Raw genomic sequence first — 17,882 nt, 5'->3', positions numbered from 1 at the left:
CCAAAAAGAAGATCAAGAGAACTAAGAAAGGAGCCAAGAGAGCTCAGAGCTAAAGGACTGGATTATATAGGAAAGAGAAGCGGGGTGGGGGGTGGAGAAGGCAATGAAACTCAAGGTCTGGGGAGGTTTAGGGTAGGGTGTGGGGATGAGAGTGCTTAGTGGATCCAGGACTCTGTAGCAGATACTTTCTATACCAATGATGACAGAGTCTCACTTAGATACATTAATAGGTACCTTAGATGTCCTAGGTTTCCCTAAGACCTAACAATTGGCACACAAATGGATGATCACTATGTTAAGTGAAAAAAGTCATAAGACCCGGACAATTATTTCATGTTTATCTTATACATGCTCTCTAAATTATAGAATTTATGTTGATGAGAGGAAGAGGCCTAAGGAGAAGAGAATGGAGGGAACAGGGTTGTAGGGGGACTAGTAATGGAGAAAAAAACAAATGTATATTTTTCTCTCATTTCCAGAATGTGTGTGTGTGTGTGTGCATGTGCAATGTGCACACACATCTGTGGTATGCCTGGGTGAGTGGGTGAGTGTGTGCATGCATGTGCGTGTGTGCGTGTGCATACGTGACATGAAAGCAGAAGGAGGAATATTTGTGGGGAAGAAGGGAACCAGTGGATGCAGAGACGGAGACAAATGGTGATGCCTAGGATATGAACAAAGAACAATGATAAACATGTTGAAAAGGTATAATATATTCATTCTTTTTCATAGAAAATGAAAGTAATAGTGATAATTAGCAAAGGAAATTTAAAAATCATGAATGAACTCCAAATTTAGAAAGTGGTGTCTTGGATTATCATGTCGATAGATACCTTTAGAGAAAGAAAGGTTGCATGTAAGGAGGCATCTAACAAAGCTCCAGGTAACTTAACAAAGTAAGCGGGACCAGGGACAGTGCTGCAAATCATTATATACAATTGAACAGACTAGCATGAGACCTTCTCAAGCATGAGACCATCTTCATGGTAATCAAATTATTACTCTGAGGCAGTTTACTTATCAGGAAAACAATCTGGGGATTGATGACCTGAAAATGGAAGTTGGGTTTCAATTCATTTGAAATGCAAGCATATTTGACAATCTATAGCTACTGTGGCTTTGTTTTTAAAACAAAATCAAGCATCTACATTGACCTTCTACTTACATTGCTTTGAATAGAAAAAAAACCACCTCTCATAGAAGCTATCAAGAAACACATTTCACAGCAGGCAAATTAATTGGTTTTACAGTATTTCAATGGAGGGTTTGTCAAATAAAACATCCCGTGACAGTTAATAGTGTCATTTAGAGCCAGAAAATTATTGGCTTATCTGTTATTGGATAAAGGGAAGGCAAACATTTTACATTAGGAAGTTTTAATGTGTTTAAAATCCTCATTAGGGATTAATGGACATGCTTGCTTAGCATAGCGGCTCATTAATTTGAGGCTAAACAGTTACTTCTGTGTTTCAATCTCAGTGTTGTGCCTTAACATTTTTTTTGCTTCTCTGTAATTAGATCTTGCATTTGAGTTTGGTTTTTACACCATCGGAGATGTAGAATTAATTAATGAGATTTATAAATCTAATGGAAGTAAGTTATTCCTAGCTATCAGTTCATTTTAGTGAGCAGTTAAAGCACATGTAAATAGGCGAAGAACTAAGAAATTTCAGAAGCATAGGAAAAATGTGAAGTTCCCTGGATATATTTAGCAGTGTCACTTGGCCTTAATAGATAAAAGTGTTTTAATTAGAGTTATAAATAATAGGGGAGCTGGGGAGGTTTCAGTTTCCTATGCACGTGGTTTGTTCCTTAGGATCATCACTGTCAGAGAAGAGCAATTGTAACTGTTTCTGTGGAATTGCGATGTCATCCAGCAGCAATTAAGACAATTATTAAGTGCAGAATTTCAGAAATCAATAAGGCGCCCAGTTCGTTAGAGGTTACTTTAAAAGTGGAACTGCTTTCTATCAAGTGCATTATGTTGCCACATTTTCATTGAGTGCATGTATGAATACAATTTCTAAAATTACATCTACTTACGTGTTTTTTAGGGAAATCACACTAAGAAAATCAAACTAAAATTGGGCTCCTTTATTCTGAAATTGGCATTTAAATAATTATGGATTTAATCGGTGAGCATAGCAGTTTCTTTAGGGTGAGGGACCAGAGTCAAGGAAAGACATTGATTTTTTAAAAATAATTTTCACAGAATGGAGCTAAAGATAAAAATTTTTAAATTTCTTTTGTAATTGTGATTATAGAAGTTAAACATCTCACCAAGTGTCCATAGCAGTGCCTTTGGAAGTTTCCCAAAATACCTAGTGCTGGCATCACATTTTTTTAACAAGTCAAAAATCTTAGTGCTTTGAAGACCTCATCAATCTAAGACATATTATAAAAGCTAATCATATTATAATATGCTTCATGTTGACTATCATATATTAAATGCATAAAATTATTGTTGAAATACTCTTCCTTGAGGAAAAGCACATCAATTGATTATCCAATACCAAATGGTCAGCCTTAAAAACACACAAGTAACATTATACAGACTAAGAAGGTTATATTTAGGAATATACACGTATATACATAGAAAATATATGTATGTAAGAACAATTAATGAAAAAAGAGTCCATGAATTTAAAAAGAACAAGTAGGAAGGGAAAAAATAATATAATTATATCATAATCTCAAAAAATAGAAGAAATAATTAAAAATAAAATTTTGCTGAAATATAGAATATCGGAATAATTGAAGAACTCATTTTAAACGATTCATTAGCTCCTCTTAATGACGCATAGGTGTACTTTCTAGGAAGAAGATGTAGGCAAATGGTTCCTTTAGATACAAGACTGAATTTATTTGGGCTCATAGATATCCCAACCCTTGGGAACATGTTTGGCTCTTGATTTTATTTCATCTGGAATTAGGTAACATTACCAGAATTACTAGTGTGGGTCTCCCAAATCATTAACCTTATTCTTGCGTTCTCTACTTATCTCATGAATTGAGAATAAGCCTTCTTATAGATGAGAACAGTTGGAGATCTGTAGACTGCCATTAGTTAAATAAGTGGTAGAAATAAAATAATGTAGTGGTGCCACCGCAGTCAAAATTGTCAGTAATTCTTTGCCTGTGATTTCTATCTGTCTCCATTGTTTTCTTCCTTTCTCTCCTTATACCTAGTGTGTGGTCTGTGTGGAATATCTCCTGTGTTTCACACTGCTGCTTTCTTTTTCTCTTCCAAATGCTGTTACGTAATTCTACTGTCCATTCATAGCAAATCCACATTACATGTCCCTGCTGTCCAAGACAAGACAAATCCACAGCTTCTTTTCTACTCTTCCTTCCCAAAGCTGTGTCTGATTCTCACCTGATGATCTTCCTTGTTACCTGTTTTGTAAAGAAAAGCAGACACAGTCAGACATGTCCTACCATCTCTCTTTCCAATCTGCTGCTTGTATCCCTCAGCACTGCCTTTCTTGCTAACAGAAGGTAAGAAGTATTCATGTTCCTCTTTCAGCTACCCTCTCCCATGTGTCCTGTGTTTTTTGCTTTTTCTCTCAATCATCCAGTTTTTCTTATGCTCCATTGTTCTTTTCTGCACTGAGCAAAAGAAAACTATCGGCCCCACATCACCACTTCCTATCACTGCAGCTTCCTCCTAATTTTACATAATGAGAATGACAGAAGCTCCTCATGCCTCCATTTTCACAATGAAAAGTCAGGTTCACATAGGCTACAAGCCCCAGGTAAAAGTAAAATGATTCTTTGGAAAAATGTGGATTAAAAAAACAATAGTATACATTTAGGTGTAGTTAAATTCACATATATGTGATGTCAGTACATGTATAGTGTCTGGCCTATGGTTGGAAGGCACTGTTATTTATTCTCATTGTATGTCTTTCATAACTTTAGAATGTTTCAGTGCTCTTTTTTTAGGAAATAATAGTAATCATATTTTTATTTCATAATGCCATTTGTAAACAAAACAAAGTTGATTATATTATATGTCTCCCCTATTGCCTTTGATAGTTATGTGAGATGCAAAATACTAGAAACATTTTCCTGCCTTTAGGATATAAGCTAAAAAGTGAGAAAGTGATTTGCCCCAAATTACATAGTTCACCAGAGGTATAACTTGAACAGGGAACTGCCATATTTTGAGTGTTAGCGTATTGTTTTTTTACTGTTTTATAGAATACTTTACCAGCAAATGAGATCACTGCTTTGCAATTGTTTAACTATTCAATGCCAGGAGATGCTATAATTGCTGGTGAGCTTAGAAACACATGACAGTTCTAAACACCTCAACATTTATTCTTTTTTTTTCCCAACATTTATTCTTTAATTTATAGAATTGAGAAGTGAATGCTATTCTTGAAACATATTTATTATATATTTGTACAAATTTTTATTTCTGAAATTGCCCTATTTAATTCTAATTTGTATTTTTACATTCTTCTCTTTGGTTAGAAGAAATCACGGGGCCCTACATCAGAAAGCTATTAAATTTAGTGTAGGCACAATAACAAGAGATTTAGTAGAATCCATTTTAACTGTAAAATGGTCACTGTTGCATGGCTAAGATTTCTACAGGATGGAAGTGGATGTTTCACAGTAATGGAGGAGTTCCATACACATGTAGAAATTTCAAAAGGAAAGGGACATGGTCAGAGTGTCTGTAGATTTTAGAGCAGAATCTATAAAAATGATTACCATTAATTGTTTTGTTGTTTTTTAGAGACCGGGTTTCTCTGTAGCTTTGAAGCCTGTCCTGGAACTAGCTATTGTAGACCAGACTGGCCCTGAACTCACAGAGATCTGCCTGTCTCTGCCTCCCGAGTGCTGGGATTAAAGGTGTGCACCACCACCTCCTGGCAGTTTTTGAGATTGTAATGTAATTTCATCATTTCCCCCTTTCCTTTCCTCCCTCCAAACCCTCCTATATAACACCCTTGTAGGATATAACCTCAAAGTAGACACTAGGTTGAGAAGAGAACAGGAAGGGAAGAACAAGAAACTTGGGGTAGAATCCAGGAAGCTGACAGACAAGGAAGATTTGGTTCAAAATTTGAGCCTAGATTGAAGGAATGAACGTGAAACCATGGAGAGAATGTTGTGGTGGTAATCTGAACTTGGAAACTTAGCCAGAGGAAGAGACAGTACATTTTGAATATTGGCAGGGGTAGCAGCCACAACCAAAATGATGCCAGAGGCCAGCCAAGAGACTAGGCAACAAGAAATTTCCAGATGGTTCTTGGTTTGTTATAGAAATATTCCTAGATGGCTATTGTTTGGTAAAAGTCTATAAAATACACACAAATACATATGTACACATATGTGTGTATATAGACACACACGCACACATATATGTCACATACTCAAGCACCCTCCTGATTACAGCTCAGCTCCCTTTTCTACAGAAAATAATTATTATAACGCATACATGAACAGTGAGCAAATGGCTATTCAGGACCCATAGAATTAAGTATTCTTCACTTTAAATTCCCTCTGTCATTAGCACTCTCAGCTAATGATGGGCCTTTCTACATACGCATTTTTCTGTTGCCCATTCCTAATATAATCAGTGAAGAGATATCCTCATCAGGAAGCACGTTGATCACCCTTCCGCCATCCTGCTCACCACTCACTCCTCTTATTCTCTGTTGTCATATCCTTTCAAGTCCCATCTCTAGTCTCCTTTGTCACCTTCAGTGAGAACCAGCAGATGGAGCAACAACCTGAAACTCTTTATAAACTAGGCCCCTGAAGAGGATTTAACAATTCATTAACATTCAGATGTCATAGTGACAAGCCTATAACATCAGCTCCTAAAGCTGAGGAGGCTGATGCCTTCTTACAAGCCAGTAACAAGACTTAGAATATGAACATAAGTATGTACCTATTACCGGGCTAAGGTACCTTACTTATATACCTCACTTCATTTCAACCTCACAGAATTGGAAAAGTAGATTATTTTAAAACTTGTTCTTAGGTAGATAAAAAGAGGCAGAGACATTCAAGTGATTTGTCCAAGGTCATAAAGCAAGTTTTAGAGCTGGAATCTATACCAAAATTTGTTGAGCTTCAAAGATGTTGTAGAGACACCACAAACTACAGTATGTATCTATCTCATATGTTTTCTAAGTGAGAAAATACTTATTGAGACCTATTCAATTTTAGATGTAGTCACTTCTATAATTCTAGACAGAGTCATTTTCTGTAGTTATTAAAGTGACATGTGTTGAATTCCTTTACGCTTCATTCTCTATTTTTCATCCATTCCTTTCTTAGAGAGAACAGTTGGTACTTTTTAGCCTGTTTTTACACTGGGTATTTTTATCATGTGGCTTCCTAATAAATTGCCCAAGAACAGCACTTTTTATCTCTTTTTGAGATTATAGCATAATTATATCATTCTGTTTTTTTCCGTCCCCTCTCTAATTTTTCCTGTGTGTCACCCTACCCAGTGCTCTCTTTCAAATTCATAGCCTCTTTCCAAGATAAATATTTTTGTTGTTTGTTTTTTATTATTTTTTATTTATTTATTAAAAATTTCCATCTCCTTCCCCCTCCCCCCAACCCTTCCCCCTCCCTCTCTAGTCCTAAGAGCAGTCAGGGTTTCCTGCCCTGTGGGACGTCCAAGGTCCTTCCCCCTCCAACCAGGTCTAGGAAGGTGAGCATCCAAACAGACTAGGCTCCCACAATGCTAGTCCATGCAATAGAATCAAAACTCAGTGCCATTGTCCTTGGCTTCTCAGTCAGCCCTCATTGTCAGCCACATTCAGAGAGTCCAGTTTGATCACATGCTCCAACAGTCCCAGTCCAGCTGGCCTTGGTGAGCTTCCATTAGATCAGTCCCACTGTCTCAATGGGTGGACGCACCCCTCGAGGTCCTGACTTCCTTGCTCATGTTCTCCCTCCTTCTGCTCCTCATTTGGACCTTGGGAGCTCTCTGTCTCTATCATCATCCATCACCAGATGAAGTTTCTATGGTGATATGCAAGATATTCCTCAGTGTGGCTATAGGATAAGGCCAGTTCAGGCACCCTCTCCTCTGCTGCCCACGGAACTAGTTGGGAAAATCCCCTTGGACACCTGGGAACCCCTCTTAGAACCAAGACTCTAGCCAACCCTAAAACGGTTCCCTTGATTAGGATAATTTCTTCCCTGCTCCCATATCCATCCTTCCTCCATCTCAATTATCCCATTCCACCAAGTTCTCCCCAATCCTCCCCTTCTCCCTTCTCTCCCCCCATCTCCCCTTCCCCCAATTTACTCCCACCCCCCTGCTCCCAACTTTTGCCCAGCAATCTTATCAACTTCCAATATCCAGGAGGATAACTCTATGTTTTTCTTTGGATTCACCTTCTTATTTAGCTTCTCTAGGATCATGAACTATAGGCTCAAGGTCCTTTGTTTATGGCTAGAATCCGCTTATGAGTGAGTACATACCATATTCCTCCTTTTGGGTCTGGGTTATCTCACTCAGTAAAGTGTTTTCTATTTTCATCCATTTGCATGCAAAGTTCAAGATGCCATTGTTTTTTAACCACTGAGAAGAACTCTAAAGTATATATGTGCCACACCTTCTTTATCCATTTTACTATTGTGGGGCACCTAGGTTATTTCCAGGTTCTGGCTATTACAAATAGTGCTGTTATTAACATAGATGAACAACTGCTTTTGTAGTATGATTGGGCATCTCTTGGATATATTCCCAAGAGTGGATTTGCTGGATCCTGAGGTAGGTCAACTCTCTCAGTTTCCTGAGAATCTACCACACTGATTTTCAAAGTGGTTGCACAAGTTTGCATTCCCACCAACAATAAATATTGGTGTTTTTGATTCTAGCCATTCTGATAGGTGTAAGATGGTATCTCAAAGTTGTTTTGATTTGCATTTCCCTGATCACTAAGGAGGTTGAGCATGACCTTAAGTGTCTTTTGGCCATTTGAACTTCTTCTGTTGAGAATTCTCTGTTCAGTTCAGTACCCCATTTTTTAATTGGGTTAATTAGAGTTTTAATGTCTAGTTTCTTGAGTTCTTTATATATTTTTGAGATCAGACCTTTGTCTGATGCGGGGTTGGTGAAGATCTTCTCCCATTCAGTAGGTTGCCTTTTTGTCTTAATGACAGTGTCCTTTGCATTACAGAAGCTTCTCAGTTTCAGGAGGTCCCATTTATTCATTGTTGCTCTTATTGTCTATGCTACTGGGGTTTTATGTAGGAATTGGTCTCCTGTGCCCATGTGTTGCAGACTACTTCCCACTTTCTATTCTATCAGGTTCAGCATAGTCAGATTTATATTGAGGTCTTTAATCCATTTGGACTTGAGTTTTGTGCATGGTGATAGATATGGATCTATTTTCATTCTTCTACATGTTAAAATCCAGTTATGACAGCACCATTTGTTAAAGATGCTTTCTTTCTTCCATTGTATAATTTTAGCTCCTTTGTCAAAAATGAGGTGTTCATAGGTTTGTGGGTTAATATCTGGGTCTTTGATTTGATTCCATTGGTCAACATCTCTGTTTCTATGCCAATACCAAGCTGTTTTCATTACTGTAGCTCTGTAATAGAGTTTGAAGTCAGGGATGGTAATGCCTCCGGAAGCACTTTTATTGTATAGGATTGTTTTGGCTATCCTGGGTTTTTTTCTTTTTCCATATAAAGTTGATTATTGTTCTCTCAAGGTCTGTGAAGAGTTTTGTAGGGATTTTGATGGGGATTGTATTGAATCTATAGATTGCTTTTGGAGGATCTCCTTTGCTCTTGGATTGAGAGGATCAACATAGTAAAAATGGCAATTCTACCAAGATGAATATTTAAAAGTAAACAGCAATTCTTTGGATACATAGGAAGTTTTCTGTGTTAAAACAAAATTGGAAGATGAGCTGATTTGACCATGTCAAATTTTGTTGTTGTTATTGTTGTTGTTTTGTTTTGATTAAGGCCATATTATCCAAGGATTTCTGTCTGCAACTTATGTAATATTAACTACTCTCATTTAATCATAGACTCATGAATACAAATGAGACTGGGGACAGGTGAAGATGAGGCAAGAAAAAAAGGGAGAGTGGCAGATCCTACTGTGAACTCAGCTTATAGTTTTCTAAATTCATTTTGGAAAACTGGGACCCCTGGATGGGGACATCAAAGGATCTGAAAATGCAAATGAGAAACAAGAGGCTGCTACTCCCTGTTTTTATAAATGACCAATGATGAAGATTAACAATTTAAAAAGACCAAGGCTCATTTCGTAGACTATCATATCCTGCGTTTTCATTTTATTGGTAATACTATGTCAGGGACCCATAATTCAATCATGAGCATAAATTTGATAATCTGGTAATGAAAACACAAATGGAATTAGTTTTAAAGCTGCCATCAGTGTCAATTGTGAATATTATTTAACTGAGCCCATTATTTAATTTATAGTTAAACTTACATTTTTTATACTTTATTTTGAGAAAACTTTGTCAAGGTAGAGTATTCCCAGAGTTGTAGGTTTTGATTCCCATGTATTATGTTACAATCTTGGAATGATTTAGGCAAAAAAAAAATGACTATTCTTCCCTCACAATTTCTTAGCAATAATGCACTTAGAGGCATATGTTAAACTCCTATGAGTTAAGCATGCAATGATCACCAGTGTGCTAATGTTTTACACTAATCTCCATGTTTTCTTTGGGTTCTAGTTGCTTCTTATACTTCCCAATGCCACAATCTGGCTATTTTTGATATCTTGTATTACCCTAATCACCAAGAAGGATACTCCAAACTGATTAATTTCAAAATGATTAAAACATCCTATGCAATTCACTTATTGTTGTTATGGTTAATTGAAAATTTGATGATTTAAAGGTACCCTGATTATTTCACAAGATATCCATTTATCACTAGGCAGATGATCTGTGTGTGGTCTCTTTGTGGTTTCTTGGGGTGACTGCCTGCAGTGTTAGATTCACAGAGGGTAGGCACTTGTGAGAATTCTCCAGCTACTCACCACCTGCTTGATGACATACGATTCTCTTCCCTGGCTCTCAGAGGACAACATCCTTGCCCAGCACAATAGGGTCCTCTCTAGCCAGGAATGAGAGCACAGCCTCTCCTGTGTTTCTTCCTTGTGCCGCTGGTTTTGTGCTCTAGGAGGAGAGAGTGGAGGCAGATTAGAAAGGATCTGAGTGGCTAACTTGTGATTTGTGGACTATCCGAATACTAAAGAGTGGATTCAAAAGGAAGAGAAGGTGGTTCTGGAACTAACTAACAGTGTGGCAGTTCTGATCCTAGTACCACCACTACTTCTCTTCTGTCACTTTCTTTCACACTTGTGTGAGTGGTTCCTCTGGAATCCCTAGGAGAGGTATGGGTGGTTTGCCTGAGACACAGAGTGTTCAAGAAGACAAAATCCAGCTTTGGTCCTAGTGCAGCTTTCTTCCAGTGCGCACTGTGACCCCAGTGAGTCACTGCACTGTAGGGGGCTTGGAGACTAAAGTAGCCTCAGGTGGCCCCAGCACTATTGAGAAATGTCCTATGTCTGACCTCTTACTCCCATATGGTGTGAGGAATACAGTAAGGCCTTTAAGGGTTGGGAGCTTCCATTGGATATGGTTCCCTCAGTAAACCTAGTAGGTACTCTTTCTGTGGCACTTTAATGAGACTCCCAGTTTTCTATTTCCTATTTCCCCTGTAAACAGACAATTTCCCTTTTTCTTTATTTGCCTGGAGTCTTCAAGGCAAGAGTGATACTGTCTTTTGTCTTTAAATTGCTCTCCTTGGCACCATCCTGAGCACAGTGTGAGCTCAATCAGGATTTGTTGTCTAAAGAAGGAAATGGGAGATCTGATGAATGAATGAGATCCTATTACCCTTGTCAAGACTACCTTACCATGTATATCCCAGTGGGTCTCTAATTGTTTGTTTTCCTGTCCTGTCTAGACTTTTAACTCTGAGAGACAGACCAGGTCTCACAGCATTTGTCTTTGCAAGCCCCCATGCCCAACACTGTTCCAGACACACAGGAAGTCTTTTTCTGGTTAGGAAGCCTTCCCAGGTACATTTGAGTTGTCTGGAGAAAAACCAGTTGTGGGGCTGAGCTAGATAAATTTGCAGAAGTAGTGACTTCACAAGAATACTGAATTCCAGTATTTTCTTGGGGAAAGGAACATATCTAAACACTGGGAATGGGTCCATATAGATTTATCTGTACAGTTCTCAAATCCGACTCTGATTGTCATTATCTGATTTGCTGCAAAGTCCCAGTGCCTGCATCTCTTTTTCTTGACAGAATTTCCTTCCATAAAGAAGTGAGTATCTGTAATTCTAAGTTGAGGGATGATATTTGCAGTTGATGAGAGGCAGCTCTTAGCTGCACTTTTAATAATAGAAGTATAAGGAATCGCAGGAGAAAGGTTTGACTTTGTGTAGTTTTGCAACTACAAAGTACACTCAACCTCTCTTATTTCATTTGCTATAAAGAGGAACCCTGTGAGACTAGAAAAGATCAGTTACTGTTATTTATATTTTACAATAAATTATATTTTATGGTTATAAATGTTGAAACTTTGATAGGTAGTTACTAAATCTGACTCCTGTGAGATAGGACCGATATTTCTACCCATAGCTTTTGACTCATAGGAGAGTACTCTTTCTGTATGTGAATATTGTTGTTTTCATCCTCTTTAGCTTCAAAATTTGTATTGATATATTTGTTGTTAAAAATGAGCAAAGGTATGGGGGTCTTTGCCCATACGTATTTAATCTACAGAGCCCATACTGATACTGTGGAAAAATGACAATTTAAGTCTTCAGTACAACCCTTTGAATATTCATGTTTAGGAAAGGTATTTATTGGAAGTTTAAGAATCATCTTGAAAACACAATTGCTGGATAACTGAGCAATTAGTAGGGATGTTGTCTGATACTAAGAATTATCACTAAAGAAAATTATAAGTTGTGTTGTATAATATTATGTTAGACCAGGAAATACATATTCTGTGCATTATCAGTAGTTGTCAATTTAAAAATCTAAAGTAGTGGCTAGAGATATGGCTCAGTTGTTAAGAGCACTTCTCACTTTCACAGAGGGTCAGAGTTCAATTACCAGTACCCACAAGCTTGTTCACACCCATCTATGATTCCAGTTCTAAGGGATTGAGCTCCTTCTTCCATTTGCTCCAGGCACATGTGGTGCACATACATATATACAAGTAAAACACTCATACACATAAAACAAACAAAATTAAAACATTTTAATTCTAAAATAAAGATCCACATTGAAAGATCAAGCAATTTGGGATCATGTTGACTCCAAACCTGTAGGCAGATTTCTCACAACCTTAAGTTTACAACATGGAACTACAGGAAGGGAATGTGGATTGGATCATTTCCTATACATACTTGCACATAGAGCCTTTTATATTTTAGAGACAGTATGCATGGACCAGTTTCCTTTATAGCATATTATAGCCCAGAGTCATAGTTGCATATTTAATATCTTCTTCTTCACCATCCTATCAAGCATGCCAGCTCAATAAGGAAGAACACTGTGCCTTCTTTTGCTTACTATTGCTTTTCTGCTTCCCACCGGCCTGATGAAGAATACTTTAGCCTGCAAAAACATATTTCTTGAATAGATTAAAGAACGAATTAACTGTGTTAGGCAAATCTACTGGTGAGTCCCTATTTGAAAGTTAAAATTTATGTTTCTTTATAATGTGTGCATAGCCAATTTTTGTCTTGATTTGTATTGTCTCTTATATCACATATTCAAGTATTATTACATTAGGAAGGATGTCTATATAACTTCTCATCCAAAATGGAACACTTTTTAATATGAAAGGGAAAACAGTTAATAATTATACTAGAATAACAAGTGTAACCAGGAAATATGTGTGAAGACCATGTTAAGGCCTGTCTCCCTTACTTGGGATTTTATGCTTCCTGGAGCAGGGACCCTTACATGTAGAAGAAATTCAATAAATTCAGATGGAAATCAATGGATGCTCAATAATGAATTTTATAATACTTGGATATTTATGTGAAATCCTGTACATTTTTTAAGTTGAGGAAATCTGTGCCATAGTCCACTTTAGATTTTCTCAAATATTCTTTAACTTTATCTGCAATCTGAGCATAATGATGAACCAGTCTTCCGACAGGTCTGGAATTCACACATATTGTAGTAGTGTTCACACTGCAGAAATTTTCCTGTCATCCCTCAAAGCAGTCCTTAGCATTCAAATATTTACACAGGCCTGCTCTCCAGGACCTAGCAGGGCAAGTCATGTGCATCAGCCAAGACTTGACAGTGGAGCTACTACAGCCAATAAGTAGAGTGTTCTCCCTATGCGCATGCGCTTATACCCCCTTATAAAAGGCAATCCCTTCTAGCCCCACCTCCTCCCTTTCTTTCTGCTCTCACTAATAGCCTACCTCTGCACCTCCCCCCAATAAACCTCCTACTTGAGCTTTGTTGCACGGTGTGACTTTGTGGTGCCCCTTGGCTCCAAGGTTGCCAAGATTGCCTTCTGCTGCTAAGCTATTGCAGCAGTTAATGAGAGATAACCACTGTTTTCCTTCCCAGAACACCAGTGATGGGTTTTTTTTCCCAGAGAAGGTGAAGGTTTGAAGGGGAGAAAATGGAAATGTTTAGGAATTGCTCAAGCTGCACAAGTAACATGCCGATTGGTAGGTAGACAGGTCACCAGGTGATAGTTCTACTCCCAAGTCCCCCATCATGCACCACAGTGGAGCTGCAATCTTACTTTGATATTTGGATCATTGCATTTACTGCTTGCTAAGCCCTGGGAGAAAAATGTTATCTGCTTGGCATACAGCATGTCCTCAGTATGTTTATGTTCGGGTGGGATTTTGATTGCTCAAGCAAGTGTTACAGAAAGAGAGAGAAGGAAAGATGGTTACTGGCATCCCATTACTATATGCCTGAGATTCCCTCTAAATGTCAAGGCAAATCTGCAGTACTCACAGGAATTCAGCTCATTTTTTTTTTTTGCATCAAAAATGTATAGGCATCAGATTTCATTGCCCGAGTTGAAGGGGAATTCAATTTAATCAGAGAAGTCTTTTTATATAGCTCTCTTCTTTAAATGTAATAATATGCTAAACTATGTTCAAGTGTTGAGAGACTGAAGGATCTCAAGGTCAAGTTCGCTATTTGGATAAACCTGAAGGGGATGAAAACAACTCAGTGTCCTATAGCACATCAGTAGTTACTTTCTTTCCACACCTTGTACTTGATTCCACTGTTTCATTAACATGAAGCCGAATTAGCCATTTGCAGACCTTGCCGCTTTGTATTTAATAGGGAAAATAATGTTTCTAGCTTTTTCCCCTTTCCTTTATGACTTATCCCACAGTGAACACTGCTATATGGAGAGTGTCGCTGAGTGGAACTTATTTATGTTTATTGCATTTTGTTTATTTTAGGTAAGCCTTCCCAGTGATCCAAGCTGTGTCGAGGAAATCCTGCGGGTAAGTTTGAACTTTTATTTCTGTGTATTTTTTTAAACAAACTTTTATTCTTCTCTTATACATTACATCCTGACTGCAGTTTCCCCTCTTTCCTCTCCTCCCAGTCCATCCTCCTTTCTCGCCCAGATCCACTCTCGGCTCCTTTTCCCTTCAGAAAAGAGTAGACCTCCCACTGAACATTCCTTAATAAGATACAGTAAGACTGAGCCAAACCCATCATATCAGTGCTGCACATGACAACCCAGCAGGAGGAAAGAATTCCAAGAGCAAGCAAAAGAGTCAGAGATAACTCTCACTCCCATTGGTGGTAACAAAGCAACGTATTTGTTTAAATCCTCGAAGTATGACAATGAGGAATGCTTGCATTCAACATCCATGCTCTGCTGCTTCTATCGCCTGCCTCATTTCATACTTCCCATCAATTGCACTCTAATGTCATTAAAATGGTGGCAAATTTGTCACTTGGTTGGGGAATAATTTTGAGTCCTAGACAGAAATGCCTCTCACCTTCTTTAGGAAACTTTCCCTATTCAAACAGCAAACCTCAATCCTCACTTTTCTGCCTTCTGACTCTTGATAGCTCATCAAAGAGCTTTGAAGAAACAAACTGTCAATGCAATATGGTTCTGGAGACTGCAGGTGCTGTGCTGGGGAGAGAGGAAGGGGAGACTGACAAGTCATGGCATGTATGGGCAGGCACTCCTGCTTACAACAGTGGGAAGAAGAAAGTGGAAATGTGTGGCAGTAACCTTCGTGGAAGTCAAGATACCAGTTGATCGCTGGCTGAGAGGTTGGGAATGCTGCCTGCGGAGGCTGAGGTTGCCGGTTCGAATCCCGGCTTGTGTCTGTGTCTGTGTGTGTGCTTGTGACTGTGTGCGCATGCATCATCATAATAAATCGGAAAAAAAAGTAAGAACAATGTATCTACCTATTATCTCTGCTGGTTGGCATTATATGTTAATATAATATTTCAAGAAGATGATTAGTAGGACCAAGTTCCTGCCCTGGAATGACCATTTGTCACTTTTGTGACTTTGTGACTTTGGACAGATAACTTCATCTTTCTGAATCTCCCTTCTTTGTCTGTCAAAGATTATAAAACCATAATTTTCCCATAAAGTGTCAAGTAGTATATGAATGTTCATTATTATGTTAATTGGTGACCAGTGTGAGCATGTGGAAACCATTCAGGCTTTCTGCCTAGAAAAGAAGACAAAGTCTGCGTCAGTGAAACCTTAGTAACCCTTTTCCCTCACGTAAGACTGTAAGTATGACTCTCGTTAGCACAGGTTCCTGCGTAAGATATTTCTCAGAATCTTAGTGTTTAAACTCATCCTTGCTAACATTCTACCTAGGAATAGTGAAGAACAATAAGCTCCCAACAGTCAAGGTGGCTTGCTAAATACTTTCCCCTCCTATAACTGTCTCTGAAAAGCCTTGCTTTTGAGCATCAAACAGACTGGTCTTGTCCATCTAATTAGAGATGATAGTGTATAGACTAAAGATAGAGCAGCCACTTTTGTAAGATAAGAACCTAACAATTTGTTCATTATTTGTCCTTGGGGCCATGGGGCTTGAAAGAAGGCATGGCAGTCATAGTGAAATCTACACTCTGGGAGCTTGGCTATTTGCTCTGCCCCATTGAATTACATTCAACCCTTCCATGCTGTCAGCCACCTTCCTTAAAGAAAGGCAACAATGAAAGAAATGACTTACTCAGTAGACATACTAACCTCGGACACCTCTTGCTCCCCTGAGGGGGTGGGAGCAAGCATAAATGAAGTCCATCAGTCAGTCAGGTCTTTTTCTTTATACCCAGAATGCCAGATCCATCTAAGAGTCGCCACCTTACCTGTCACAGTTGAATTCTCTCCTTTGGGGAAGACCAACCTGGCGCTTAAGTGTTTCCCACAGTGACAGTGAGGGAATTAACTAGAACACCTGTCAGAGTCTGAGCACTGAGAGAAACAGTACATTTTCACTTAAGCATGGAAGGAAAGGCAGGCTGCCTTTATAAGTTCACAGATGATAGTAACATTGGAAAAAGTAACGAAAGTCCTACTTTGCTTGGAAGAAAATCTAGGAAAAATTGGTGCTTTGGTTTCTGTTTTGGTTGTTTGATTTGCTTTTTCTGGGGGGGTGGGAAGGGGCATTGATTGTACAGGCCTGCAGTTTGTTCATTTTCTTCAACAGTCTTATAAATGAACACTTCCTCTAATGGAAGACGGGACTGTTTTATTCCCCATACATGCAACAAGAGTTAACTTTCCAAAGTTTATTTCCCAGTTTTTATGACTAATTCTTAATTTTTATAGACCACATTGCATACCACAGCAGAGCATGCTGTGGGATTTTGTTTCGTTTTAATCACACATACATGCTGTTGGTTTCAGGACCTTTGTTATCTCAAGGTTATTCTATGATAAATCTATTTGCCATTTTACTCCCCATCTGCCTCCTTCTTAGGGGAAATATTTTTCTTTTTCTAAATTCCTCCCCTGAACCCCTCTGTGCTTTTCAAACTAAATTGATTCAAACACAGGCAAAGTAACTTTTCCTTTTCTCAGTTCTCCTCCTGAACCCTTCTGTGCTTTTCAAACTAAATTGATTGAAAAGCAGACTCATCTCTCCTAGGTAAAGTGACTGTGTAGCCAAAAGATCTGACTCTAACCCCCTGAGGAGGAAGAACTGGCTCCCAGTTGCTCTTGACATTCCTTTCCTTCAGTCTGTTTATCTAAAGCCCCTTTCTACCCATCTCCCAGGGAAGGAATTTTTTATTAATTATATTTGTTCTTTGACAATTTGTTATATATTGAATATAATGCACTCTGATTACTCTTCTTACCCACAGTCTCTTATCTCCCTTCCACACCTGTCAACCACTCCCTCTATCAAGTTCTTTCCCACATTTATATCATGTTATGTTTCGTGACAGTAGTCACTGTGAAAGCTATTTGAATATGTATATTTTAGTTATTATGCTTTTCCTAACTTTCCTTCCTCTCTAATCCTCTTTCCCTACCATATATGAAAACACTGGAACAGATTTTTGGATGAGCCAGTTGTGACACCATCTGTCTACCTCAAATGCATCCCTTTGGCCTTCCAGTAAATAGAAATGCTTTTGCCTCCTATTTTCTATTTTGGCCCCACTTTTCAAAATGCTATTTAAGTTCAAACCAACTCACTCTCACTGAAAGCCCTTCTCACATTTCTCTGAAAATGGACTCATCTTTCCTTCAGAACAGTATTTCAACTTCCCTTTCTTTGCACTCCTAGCTGCCTAACCTTCTAGCACTTTCCTTCTTGACTTCATGCCCTTGCAGGCACAGTCACATTACAACAGGCTAGCTGGACCTTATAGGTAACTTACTTTCCTG

General features: G+C 38.4%; 1 protein-coding gene across 2 annotated transcripts in view; it reads left to right on the top strand.

The window, feature by feature from the left end:
• The window catches only part of Aff2 (ALF transcription elongation factor 2), a 563,721-nt gene that overhangs the window by 349,053 nt on the left and 196,786 nt on the right, over positions 1–17,882 (top strand). For both annotated transcript variants that reach the window (XM_057759263.1, XM_057759262.1), the window contains exon 4: positions 14,458–14,502. In XM_057759263.1, coding sequence (XP_057615246.1) covers positions 14,458–14,502 — 45 coding nt within the window. The remainder of the gene's footprint in view (positions 1–14,457; positions 14,503–17,882) is intronic.

The sequence above is a fragment of the Chionomys nivalis genome, chromosome X (genome assembly GCF_950005125.1).
Source record: "Chionomys nivalis chromosome X, mChiNiv1.1, whole genome shotgun sequence".
In the NCBI taxonomy this organism is placed as follows: Eukaryota; Metazoa; Chordata; class Mammalia; order Rodentia; family Cricetidae; genus Chionomys; species Chionomys nivalis.
Note: the sequence above shows the minus strand (reverse complement) of the source record. Positions and strands in the feature narration are given on the sequence as shown.